General features: G+C 43.8%; 1 protein-coding gene across 1 annotated transcript; it reads left to right on the top strand.

Moving 5' to 3' along the window:
- Nucleotides 1-6,625: 6,625 nt before the first annotated feature.
- Nucleotides 6,626-11,235, top strand: POLA3 (DNA primase POLA3). Its single transcript, XM_048697755.2, has 17 exons — nt 6,626-6,802; nt 6,941-7,094; nt 7,910-7,960; nt 8,039-8,214; nt 8,315-8,392; nt 8,489-8,600; nt 8,743-8,827; nt 8,901-8,952; nt 9,033-9,094; nt 9,186-9,301; nt 9,389-9,510; nt 9,690-9,758; nt 9,850-9,907; nt 10,212-10,285; nt 10,382-10,430; nt 10,581-10,660; nt 10,915-11,235. Exons 2-17 carry the CDS (start codon nt 6,986-6,988, stop codon nt 10,975-10,977), a joined length of 1,356 nt encoding a protein of 451 aa, XP_048553712.2. The 5' UTR covers nt 6,626-6,802; nt 6,941-6,985; the 3' UTR covers nt 10,978-11,235.
- Nucleotides 11,236-12,817: the final 1,582 nt, after the last annotated feature.

The following is a 12,817-nucleotide window of genomic DNA, read 5'->3' as shown; positions in this document are numbered from 1 at the left end:
GTGTTAATCACATAGTGATGTGAACTAGATTAGTGACTCTAGTAAACTCTTTGGATGTTGGTCACATGGCGATGTGACCTATGAGTGTTAATCACATGGCGATGTGAACTAGATTGTTGACTCTAGTGCAAGTGGGAGACTGTTGGAAATATGCCCTAGAGGCAATAATAAATTAGTTATTATTATATTATATTTCATTGTTCATGATAATCGTTTATTATCCATGCTAGAATTGTATTGATAGGAAACTCAGATACATGTGTGGATACATAGACAACACCATGTCCCTGGTAAGCCTTTAGTTGACTAGCTCGTTGATCAATAGATGGTTATGGTTTCCTGACCATGGACATTGGATGTCGTTGATAACGGGATCACATCATTAGGAGAATGATGTGATGGACAAGACCCAATCCTAAGCCTAGCACAAGATCGTGTAGTTCGTATGCTAAAGCTTTTCTAATGTCAAGTATCATTTCCTTAGACCATGAGATTGTGCAACTCCCGGATACCGTAGGAGTGCTTTGGGTGTGCCAAACGTCACAACGTAACTGAGTGGCTATAAAGGTACACTACGGGTATCTCCAAAAGTGTCTGTTGGGTTGGCACGAATCGAGACTGGGATTTGTCACTCCGTGTAACGGAGAGGTATCTCTGGGCCCACTCGGTAGGACATCATCATAATGTGCACAATGTGACCAAGGAGTTGATCACGGGATGATGTGTTACGGAACGAGTAAAGAGACTTGCCGGTAACGAGATTGAACAAGGTATCGGGATACCGACGATCGAATCTCGGGCAAGTATCGTACCGATAGACAAAGGGAATTGTATACGGGATTGATTGAATCCTTGACATCGTGGTTCATCCGATGAGATCATCGTGGAGCATGTGGGAGCCAATATGGGTATCCAGATCCCGCTGTTGGTTATTGACCGGAGAGTTGTCTCGGCCATGTCTGCATGACTCCCGAGCCCGTAGGGTCTACACACTTAAGGTTCGATGACGCTAGGGTTATAGGGAAAGTATGTACGCGGTTACCGAATGTTGTTCGGAGTCCCGGATGAGATCCCGTACATCACGAGGAGTTCCGGAATGGTCCGGAGGTAAAGATTTATATATGGGAAGTCTCGTTTTGGTCACCGGAAAAGTTTCGGGTGCTATCGGTAACATACCGGGACCACCGGGAGGGTCCCGGGGGTCCACCAGGTGGGGCCACCAGCCCTAGAAGGCTGCGTGGGCCAAGTGTGGGAGGGGACCAGCCCCAGGTGGGCTGGTGCGCCCCCCACCAAGGCCCAAGGCGCAAGGGAGAGTGGGAGGGGGCAAACCCTAGGTCCAGATGGGCCTTAAGGCCCACCCTAGGTGCGCCCCCCTCTCTCCCCCCTTGGCCGCAACCCCAGATGGGTTTTGGGGTTGCCGCCACCCCTAGGGAGGGAACCCTAGATGGGGGCGCAGCCCCTCCCCTTCCCCTATATATACTTGAGGTATTGGGGGCTGCAACACACATGAGATCATCTCCCACTTGGCGCAGCCCTACCTTTCTCCCTCCTCGTCTCTCGTAGTGCTTGGCGAAACCCTGCTGGAGTTCCGCGCTCCTCCACTACCACCACGCCGTCGTGCTGCTGCTGGACAGAGTCTTCCCCAACCTCTCCTTCTCCCCTTGCTGGATCAAGGCGTAGGAGACGTCACCGGGCTGCACGTGTGTTGAACGCGGAGGCGCCGTTGTTCGGCGCTTAGATCGGAATCAACCGCGATCTGAATCGTTACGAGTACGACTCCTTCATCCGTGTTCTTGCAACGCTTCCGCTTAGCGATCTACAAGGGTATGTAGATGCACTCTCCTTCCCCTCGTTGCTAGATTACTCCATAGATTGATCTTGGTGATGCGTAGAAAATTTTAAATTTCTGCTGCGATCCCCAACACTTAATTCAACCCCCGGGCCAGTGTTCCTCTGAGTGCTGGTCCAACCTGGGCGATGTCCGGCGCCCCCTGGGCAACCAGGGTCTCAGCCAACCCGACGTCTGGCCCATCCGGTGTGCCCTGAGAACGAGATAGGTGCGACTCCTATCGGGATTTGTCGGCACGTCGGGCGGTCTTGCTGGTCTTGTTTTACCATTGTCGAAATGTCTTGTAACCGGGATTCCGAGTCTGATCGGGTTATTCCAGGAGAAGGAATATCCTTCATTGATCGTGAGAGCTTGTGATGGGCTAAGTTGGGACACCCCTACAGGGTATAAATTTTCGAGAGCAGTGCCCGCGGTTATGTGGCAGATGGGAATTTGTTAATATCCGGTTGTAGAGAACTTGACACTTGACTTAATTAAAAGGCATCAACCGCGTGTGTAGCCGTGATGGTCTCTTTTCAGCGGTGTCCGAGAAGTGACCACGGTTGGGTTATGTTTGAACGTAAGTAGTTCAGGATCACTTCTTGATCGCTTCTAGTTCACGACAGTTGCATAGTTTCTCTTTTTACTCTTGTATTCAATGTTAGCCACCATATTTGCTTAGCGCTTGCTGCAACTCCATCTCATAACCACATCCTACCCATAAGCTTAAATAGTCTTGATCTCGTGGGTTTTGAGATTGCTGAGTCCTCGTGACTCACGGATACTACCAAAACAGTTGTAGGTGCCGATAATATCAGTGAAGGTGATGCTACCTAACTCAAGTGGGAGTTCGACGAGAACCTTGGTTGTTACTACATGTCTTTTCCGGATGATCAGTAGTGATGCCCAGTTGGGACGATCGGGATTTAGCAGTTGGGGTTATCTTCTTTTCATTTGGATTTGTCCATAGTCAGACTATCTGTGTATTATGAATAATGTATGAATTGTTTGATCATTGTGTGACGTGGCGATTGTAAGCCAACTATTTATCCCTTTCTTGTGCATTACATGGGATTGTGTGAAGATGACCCTTCTTGCGACAAAACCAACATGCGGTTATACTTCTAAGTCGTGCCTCGACACGTGGGAGATATAGCCGCATCTTGGGCGTTTCATTTAGTGACCTAAAACGTCGTATAAAAGTTTTCATAGGAGTATAATGTAAACAAATTGTTGTAATATGTATGTATAAAAAGTATGGTGTGTGGGGGGGGGAGAGGGGATGAGCCCGGAAGAAGAATTGAGAGCGTCAATGTCGCTACTCTCTAGGGAAAGAATGGAATCAGGCGCCGAAAGCGGTGCTTTGAGGGTATTGGGCAACCGCTTAGGAAGATGGTTGAGATGAGCTGATTTTCATCGAGCTTAACGAGTACTCATTGATCGACTACTTTGACATGTTGCGTAAACAATATCACATTAAAACTCGGCTTGATTATCAGTAACCGAGTTCGAGTCGATTCAAAACGAGTCACGAGCCACTCGTTTAGCTCGCGAGTTATAAGTTTTAATCCCAGTCATAACCAAGTCCTTTTTTTGGAGCAACTAAGGAAGGAGCGCTCGTGGGAGCCTCCCCAAGGGTCACCCGGGGTGAGCAGAGCTTAGTGCGCGCCACTTGGCCTCAACAGCCGCCATGTGTCGTGCTCTGGGCGCTCCCTCTGGATGTTGTTTTTATATTTTTTCGCACACGTTTTCGGCCTTTAAGATGGTTTTTTTTAATTTTTGGGTTTTCCATTTGTCTTTTTTAGCTTTTGGACACAATTTAGTTTCAATTTATTTGCATGAAAAAATGTGTTTCTTTTGCTTCCGCGAGAGGCGCCGCTGCATTCACAAGAGGCATGGATTTTCAGAGGAGTATAATGTAAACACATTTTCTCTATTCTTTTTCTTCCGTGAGAGACATGTATTTTCTTCTGCAAGATACATGGACGTGTCTCTTGGAAACGGGAAAAACGATTTTTTTTCCTTTCGTGAGAGGCACGGATTTGCTTTCGTGAGAGCTCGGCCGTGCCTTTTGAAAACGAAAAAATGCGTTTCACGGATTTGCTTCCACGAGAGGCACGACTGTGCTTCTCAGAAACGGAAAAAATATACTCGTTTTTTTGCTTCCGCAAGAGGCACGACCATGCCTCTCACAAATGCCCTTTGAAAAGGAGAAAAAAAATGTGTTTTCGGTTTGATTTTTTCATCTGTTTTTTTCGTCCTGTTTTTTAAAAAGAGAAGTTCAACAAAATGTATCAACATGGGAACTATTTTTGAAAATCCTCACGTGGGGAATATAACGATGAGAATAATCCGAGATTTGGATGCACGGTGTAAGAGATAAAACATTTTGAATAACGAAATATGTAAGTGGCAACCGTGTGGCAGATTGCAAAACTGCCACATGCATCGCCATCCCGATCTCTTTCCTTTCCCGCACGTCATCGTGATCTCTTTCTTTTTCCGCACGCCTCCCGATCTCCTTCCTTTCCCGCACGTCCTCCTGATCTCCTTCCTTTCTCGCCCTCCTAATTTCCTTCCTTTCAATCACCAGTTACGGCCCCATGTGCCTTTCAGATTTTTGGGCAAAAATAATGCTTGAATTGGGATTTGAACTCTGGTCTGCAAATAATCAACGAAGGGAGCTAACCATCTCCCCTATGACACTCATTGTTAAACAAGCTAAGAAAAATACTGTTTTTGACATGTTTTGCCTTTAATATTTTAGCACTGAAAAACTTTTGTTTCACCTATCAAACTTGGCACATAAACTTTTCCCGTGGTAAATTCTCCATCACCACCACGATAAATGACGCACCACCAACATGATAATTTCTGTATACCACGCAATACATTATGTGTAAGTAGCATGGTCATAAGCATTGAAGGCGTGATAACTTTGGTGAAAGCATCATGGTAACTTTGATCATTGGAAAGAAATTTGTTGAACCCCAGCCCCCGGTAATTTCTGTAAATAGCATGATAACATTCACGCCATAGACCTGATAATTTAGATACAAACATCATGGTAACTTTAACCATTGGGGAAGAAAAATATGAAAAGATACCAGATAATTTATGTGTAAATAGATGATAATATACGCAGCGCACATCTGATAACTAAGATAGAAACACCATGGTAACTTTGACCATAGGGAAGATTTTTTTAAGATACTCCGGTATCTTCGGTGTAAATAGCACGGTACTATACCTCCCTCCTCTGGTATTTTTATGTGTAAATAGCATGAAAACATATGCACCGCGATAACTAAATACCATGATAAGTTTTTGACCCGTGGGGAGAAAATTTGCTGAAACATACCCCTGATAAATTTTGTGTAAATAGCTGAAACATACCCCTGGTAATTTTTGTGTAAATAGCATGATATTTTAAGCACTGCGGGCTTGATAGGTTACCTAGAATCACCATGATAACCTTTTGTCCCGGGGGAAAGTTGTTCAAAACATCCCCGATAATTTTTACGTGAATAACATGATAATATAAGCACCACATAACCGATAACTTACAATATAAACATGATGGTAACTTTTTACCAAAAGAAAACAAGTTGTTAAAAACATACACTCGCCTCGCGGGGCCTCTTAGGTGAACACAACACATGATGTGCCACAGAAAAGCCACATAATGTTTAGTGTCATGAGGATGCACATGTGCTCGTGGGTTGGCCTAGAAAAATGTCCCACTTTGCCACGCTATAGGCGTGATAAGTTACGCAAAAACATCATGGTAATTTTTGACCTATGGAAAAAGTTACCGAAACACACCCAGGTTTTTAGGTGTAAGTACCATGATAATATACGAACTGTAGACCTGGTAACTCTTGTACAATCCCCCATGGTAACTTTGACCAAGGACGAGGTTGATGTACACATACTTTGATAACTTATGTGTAAGTACCACAATATTTTACACATCGAAGACCTTATAACACAGTGGTAACTTTGAAAGGGGTGTAGTTGTTGTAGTACCTGGTAAGTTCTATGTAAATAGCACGGCAACTTACACAACACAGGCCTGATAACTTGCATGCGAATCCCATGATAACTTTGTCCTGAGGGAAAATCGTGATAATTTTCTATACATTTTTGTAGTAACACAATTGTAAAAAAGGGATCAAAACGATTAGTTTCTTTAGTTTGAGCAACAAATACCTAAGGGCGGGGTTGTTGTGGTGGCGCGCTTTGGTGCCAAGGAGGTGTGGGTTCGAATCCCGCATGTGCAATATTTTTTTTATCATGTGGTAGACGTGAAGAAGTCGCAGTTTTCTCAGGGGTGGGCGCGCGAGATGTGCGAGAGAAGCAGGTTTCTCGGGCGAGTCTGCAGGGTCGTTCAGGAGAAGGCGGGGTCGAAGGAAGAGGGATCGTGTGGTACTTTAAAGTGAAACAAATAGAGGTGTGACAGTTTTGCTTATATGGCACACATGTGCCAAATATCACAGTCCTTTGAATAAACGGATCTGGAAAAAAAACTTTCAGATTGCGACAAGTGATGCACATGTCGCAACGTGGGAAGGTGAGAGTGACCTTACAAAGAGTGATCTTAACTAGTGATTTTTTTTACAATTTTTTTGAGGGAAAGTGATTTTTTTTACATGAATCTAAGTCCTTTAAATATATATGGGCTCGGATCAGCCACAAGCCTGGATGGGCGATAGGCTGCTCTTCCCGGTCCGGTGGGCTCGCGTCGGCCATCCAAATACCGAAATTCCCAATTCCCATAAATACACTGATGGCAGCCTCTTGGCGCCAAACCGCGTCCCTTTTCCCGCCACCTCTCCCTACTCCCTGCCGCGCGCCGCCGTAGCCCTTCCCTACCTCGCCGCGCGTCATTTCCACCGAGCGAAAGAAATATACGCGAGAGGCCAGTGGCAGGCGAATCCCTCGGCGGCGGCGGCGAAGGCGACGACGACGCAGGTGATTTCAGCTGTCCAATCTCCTCCCTCTGGCCTCCCCTCCTCCGTCTCCCCTTGTGCCGCGCCTATTCTCCCCCCATCTCGCCTCTCGTCCTCCTCTACCCGGCCAATCTAATACATCCATTCATTCTTTGACTAGGTTATTCTTCTTCAGCGCGCAAGATCGATCTAGTCCTCATCTGAAATGGGGGATGAGAGGGTTGAGGCCATGGAGATTGATGCGCAGCAGCGGCAAGAAGTCGCCGCCGCGGTCCCGGACGGCTTCAACGCCGATTACCTCCGAATCTACTACGGTAAAGTGCCCAAGTGATTTATTCCATCCTAGATCCCAATTTGTGGGATGGTTTGGGAAAATAAGCTGAAATGGGAGGTAGATCTGCATTCCTTGTACCGCGTTAGTTACAAAATACCAGAAGCATGGTGTGAGATTTCACGCAAAGGTTTAGTTTTGATGCACTTATTTTCCAGTTGTGTGGATATTTCAAGTTTTTTCTAATCTAAAGAAAAACATTAGGAGACTTTCCTACTGCATAGAAGCTCAAAGTCAAGGTTATTAAACAAGAAAACACTAAATAAAAGAGAAACCCAGTCTGTGAGCTGATTAGCATACTTCTCGAACTGTAGACAACTTCGGTCTGCTCTTGTTTAATAACCTTCAAAGGTCGTTTCCAACTCTTCAAATGCTGAAAGATGCAACAGCTGCAATTCCCATTTGGAAGGCCACCTGCCGATTGATCTTTTGGTCTACGAAGAACCTGTCGATAGATGCAGTATGTGCCCTCTGTTTGGGCAAACGAAATCCCATCATTTGATAGGAAACAGGGCAAGACCAGACCAAATGGAATACTCTTTCTTCCAGTGACAATTATTTAACGCACGATCGTACTGCTATTGTTATGTCCTTATGCCTCAAAATGTGGAAGCAACTTGCTAAAAATTCTCAGCTCTAAAAGTTCTTTCCTACCAATTTCTTGTGCTTGCTCCCTCACAATTTTTTTGGCTTGTGCTTAGAAACTCAGTCTCTTTTGCCCCACTATAGATAAAATGCTTGTTAACTAAAAATAATCTTACAAACCATATAGTGCTGATGATTATATCACAATTGCAGGAAAGCTCTTCCCATATGGTGATTTCTTCAAGTGGCTCGCATACGGAAATGGTATGTGATCATACCTTCACTGCTTCAGTCAGATGCTAACTGTCCTGCTCTTTGTTAACTGGATATTGTTTTCTGTAGATGCAAAGCATCCTGGATGTGATCAGTCGTACATTGGGCGTCGGGAGCTTTCGTTTACACTGGAGAATGACATCTATCTGCGGTTTCAGTCCTTTGATACTGCAGCTGAACTGGAGACTTCTATCAAGGAGAAGTGCCCTTTCAAGATTGATATTGGACCTGTCTACAGCGTAGATGTATGATATAGCATCATTAAACATTTCAATTGTTTCTCTTGATTTATTTTCTATATTATGCGCTGTGTGCTATTGCCCAATAAAAATATTTTTTTTGTAGCCTGCAAAGCGACATGCCTACGCCCAGTCTGGTAACAATGTCTTCGTACCAGTGGAAAGGGAACTTATTTTTGATATAGTAAGAAACATGCCATGTTATTTTCCTCCTTATGAGCGCGCGTCCTGTTATCTTTGTGCAACTGTTGCTAAGTGTGAACGTTGTCCATACTCCCAGGATATATCTGATTATGATGATGTTCGCTACTGCTGCTCTGGAGCTGACACCTGTCTGGACTGCTGGCCATTAATGACCATTGTCATCAAAATCCTGGATACTTCGCTTAGAGGCATGTTATTTTGTTATGCAACTACTTTACACACTGCATTCACATGATGCTATGAAGATTCTGGACACTTAACTGAGTTGCAGAATCTTTAACTGTCTTGGTTTGCTTCACTGTAATAACTGTTGAAAGTATGTTTTTGCAGGTGATTTTGGTTTCAATCACATATTGTGGGTATATAGTGGTCGCCGTGGTGTCCATTGCTGGGTTTGTGATAGTAGAGCAAGAAAGTATGTTTAAGAGAACCTTTTCTTTGTTTCCTTTGTTTGGTGATCGTCAAACTCATCTTTGTATTTCTGTCAGGTTAAGCAATGAACAAAGGTCTGCAATTGCTGACTACTTCCGTGTGTATAAGGTGGTATTTGTTAATTCATAACTCCAGAAACCCCTGAGCCATCTTTCTGAAATTTGTTGCCCTGTATTACTCTTTCTTAGGGTGGCGAGAATTCACTGAAGAAAGTTTCGTTGACTGGGCCTGTCCTTCACCCTTTCCTTGCGTATGCTCTAAACCATCTCTCTACTTGCATGTTGTGTTAGTATGAATTGTGATGTACAAATTGGTTATACTGAAACTTTATGCTTCTGCAGACGGTCATACACCGATGTTCTGAAATGCTTCTTTGAAGACAAGCTATTACATAGCCAACAACTATTTGCATCCGAGGAGAGGTGCCAGAAGATACTCGAACTTATTCCAGACGAAAGTAAGAAATAAAACTTTATATTGACCATTTCTTGTTCATAAAGTATGAAATGTGTTTTACACCATCCTGAGAGGGCTTGTTTTCTAGATGTTGCTAGTGAGCTCCATGATAAATGGCAAGGAAATAGACGATCCTCCATCTCAAAAGAAGATGTGAATGCAGCAAGATGGGAGCAGTTAAAGACGACCTTGCAGTCAGGAAAGCACAAGGTTAATGTTTAATCGCCTGCAGTCCTATTCACTTCTATTGCATATGTGCCAGTTATTAATTGGTATATATTTTTCTTGAGTTTTCATCAGGATGTTGTGTGCAGTTATTCACTCTGATTTTTAAATTACAAATACATCTTATAATTCAGCTTACACTGACTATTATTTCCACATCTCAGACGCAGGGGCTTCGCAGATGTGTAGAAGAGATTGTCTTCTCGTACACGTATCCTAGACTTGACATGGAGGTAAAAGCAAAATTATCACCGACGCATGTTCGCAGCAAGGGAAATATTGATGTATTTTCTGCCTATTAATCAAACTGTTGTTGTATATCAGGTGTCAAAGCACATGAATCATTTACTGAAGGCCCCCTTCTGCATACACCCAAAGACAGGTAGAAAACCTGAATATGTTTCTGATTTTAGTTAAATGTAATATGGTGTGAATTTGCATGCATGAAGAAGGCAGCATGGAGCTTTTTGTCCATTGGAAGTTCTATTTTGTCTGTTCCATGAAAGATGCACACTTTTAAAATGTATGCATCCACTTAATACCTACAATTATGCTTTCACTTTGCTTGCTTTTGGAGGACTCAACTATGATTTGATTATAAAAACTACGTTCTTTCTTTGTACAACTGTCTGAATGATAATTTTGTCACCTCACCACTTCTAACAGTTGTTTCATTGTTTCCCCAGGGCGTGTTTGCGTTCCAATCGATCCCAACAATTGTGAAGATTTTGATCCTACAGCTGTTCCAACTTTATCACAGGTATCTTGTATAGAGCGAAGCATAAACATATAGTATGTGTGCCTGTTGATGCGTCATGATGTGTCCTGACTTGCTGAAACTACCATGCATGGCCAGCTGTTAGGAGAGCTCAATGCGGCTGGTATGCAGATTGATTCTGAGAACGGTAAGTGACTAAAAAACTTGTACCTATCCGGGTTTGTGTTAAGGTGCATCATTGTAGAACTTGCAAATGACATCTTCTCGTACCATACAGCCTATTTTGCAACCCCCCCCCCCCCCCCCCCCCCTCTCACAATCCTGCTTTGAATTGCAGATTGGGAGAGAACATCCCTTGAAAAGTACATCAGATTTTTCAGAACGTCCTTTCTTCAACCGATGCTGAAAGCTTGCAAGGTATGCGTTCTCTGCTGCTACTCCCTACTTTCCAAAATATTTGAAGTCCTAGGTTTGTCCTGAGTCAAACATCTTTAAGTTTGACCAAATCTACTCAGAATTATACCAACATCTACAACACCAAATTAGTTTCATTAGATTCATTGTGAAATATATTTGATGTTGTGGATATTAATGTATTTTCCTATATACATGTTCATGAGGCCACCTATTTCTATTTGCTGAATGCCAGCTTTTGCCATGTAATTTTGCAGGAGGAACTGGAAACCGCTTATAGTGCAAAGCTTCAACAGTCCAAGAATACCTTGAGCTGGTAAAAGCTCCATGTACAACAGAGACAGGGCCTCTCTCGCATGGGCAGCCTTCTTTTCCGAGAGGTGCCTACTCCCCGAGTTCATCTAGGGCACAGGTCATTCATCCTATTTGTTGCTCTACGGGCGAACGTGTAACTGTTCAGCTACCGCTGTGGCTCACAAGCTCAGGCTCGAATGCATTGTTAGCAGCTTGTTCTTGCGTGGTGTCTATGTTTGAAGCTGTTAAACTTTGACGAACAAATGGTGCTGCGCTATTGCATAGAGCCTACCGTAGCAAGCATATTACTGACTAATACTCCCTCTGTAAACTAGTATAGTGACGTAAAAGGTCTTATATTAGTTTAGAGAGGAAGTACATTGTATCAGCTATTCTTGTTATGCGACACCATATGTGCCATGAGGTCTTTGACTTAAGATAGAGGATGCTCGTGTTTTAAAATAGAGCATCTACAACCGGACCCTTCCTCCCCAAACACCGGATAACCCAGTCACAAAATTGGTCATCGAATCAGACATTCAAAGCCAGCCCAAGCGTCCCAAGCATGATTTGGGGGCGCTTGGATGGTTTTTGCCTCCAAATTGACCAAGTCCACCAAATTGATTGCCCTTTTCTCGTGCCTGTCCTCCCTTCCATGCATATAAGCCAGTGTCCACCTCCAACTTTGCTCCCTGTTTGTCTTGTCGTCCTTGTCTATCATCCGATTTAGCCAACTTAGATGTCGAAGTCAAGTACCCCTTCCCCCATTGCTGCCATGGTTGCTGCTTCAGCTGACTTCATGGGGTCCTGACCATCATCACTTGCAAGATGGAGAACATCGCCTGGAGGGAGCAGCGTGAATTTGCCCAGTCTGGTTGTAGATGCTCTAACCCATCCGTGGACAGTGTCGGTGTCCCCTCATGTCCCATGTGCCCTACCTTGTCACATCCTAGTCGGTTACGTACAAGGAGAGAAGGATAATGTGTTCTAGACGACTTCTAATATCTTTGAAGTATATGTGATGTCTTGAGGAGCCTTCCTTTTATACGCCATGGGCCACCTCGACGTGCCCCTCTGTTGAACCGACATGGGGGTCCCCGGCCCGGCCCACTTATCTGAGAGACGATGTGGTGAGAGCCCCCCTATCCGGGACATCATCAGTAGCCCATGAACTGGTTTTCAAGCCTGGAACGCTCCTCAATTTTTTGAGATGGTCTGATGTTCTTCATCTTCAGTCGCCGGTCTTGAGAATTGGTTGAACGAGTTCTTCCGTATCCAATTTCTTGAACGCTTAATTGTATGTGAGGTGTTTCATGCCCACCTTCATTATTTCTGTGCGTCTCCGGACGATGGAAATATTCCCACGCATCAATTAGTCATCAAGTATTCCCGTGCTTGGCGTGTCATGAGGATCCAACCTCACACCACCAGCTTAGTGTCATGCATATGACACTAGTCTAATTTACTACCTTCATAGTGCAAAGTACTACCTTCGTCTAGGTGAATAAGTCATTCGCGTAGTTCTAGGTCATCGATTTGAGGAATTAAATATGTGTTATATGTTATGAAAAGTATATCACTGGATTTCTACACAGATGTAGTTTCTAAATATATATTTTTTGTCACATATAATACATATTTAGATAATTAAATCGTCGACCTAGAACTACGCGAATGACTTATTCACTGTGACGGAGGTAGTAACATAGTAGTAGTGTCATAGAGGACTTCATTAATTAGCTCGTAGACTCATCTTGTCTTGGAAAGCGCTATGTTACAGTAACATATTATGTTACCACTTCTCATTAACTACATGTTACATAAGCAAAAATTTCTCGGAGTGCGCTATGTTACTTGCTAAGTTAC

This window comes from Triticum urartu, chromosome 1A, assembly GCF_056163025.1.
Source record: "Triticum urartu cultivar PI428250 chromosome 1A, HENAU_Tu73, whole genome shotgun sequence".
Lineage (NCBI taxonomy): Eukaryota > Viridiplantae > Streptophyta > Magnoliopsida > Poales > Poaceae > Triticum > Triticum urartu.
Note: the sequence above shows the minus strand (reverse complement) of the source record. Positions and strands in the feature narration are given on the sequence as shown.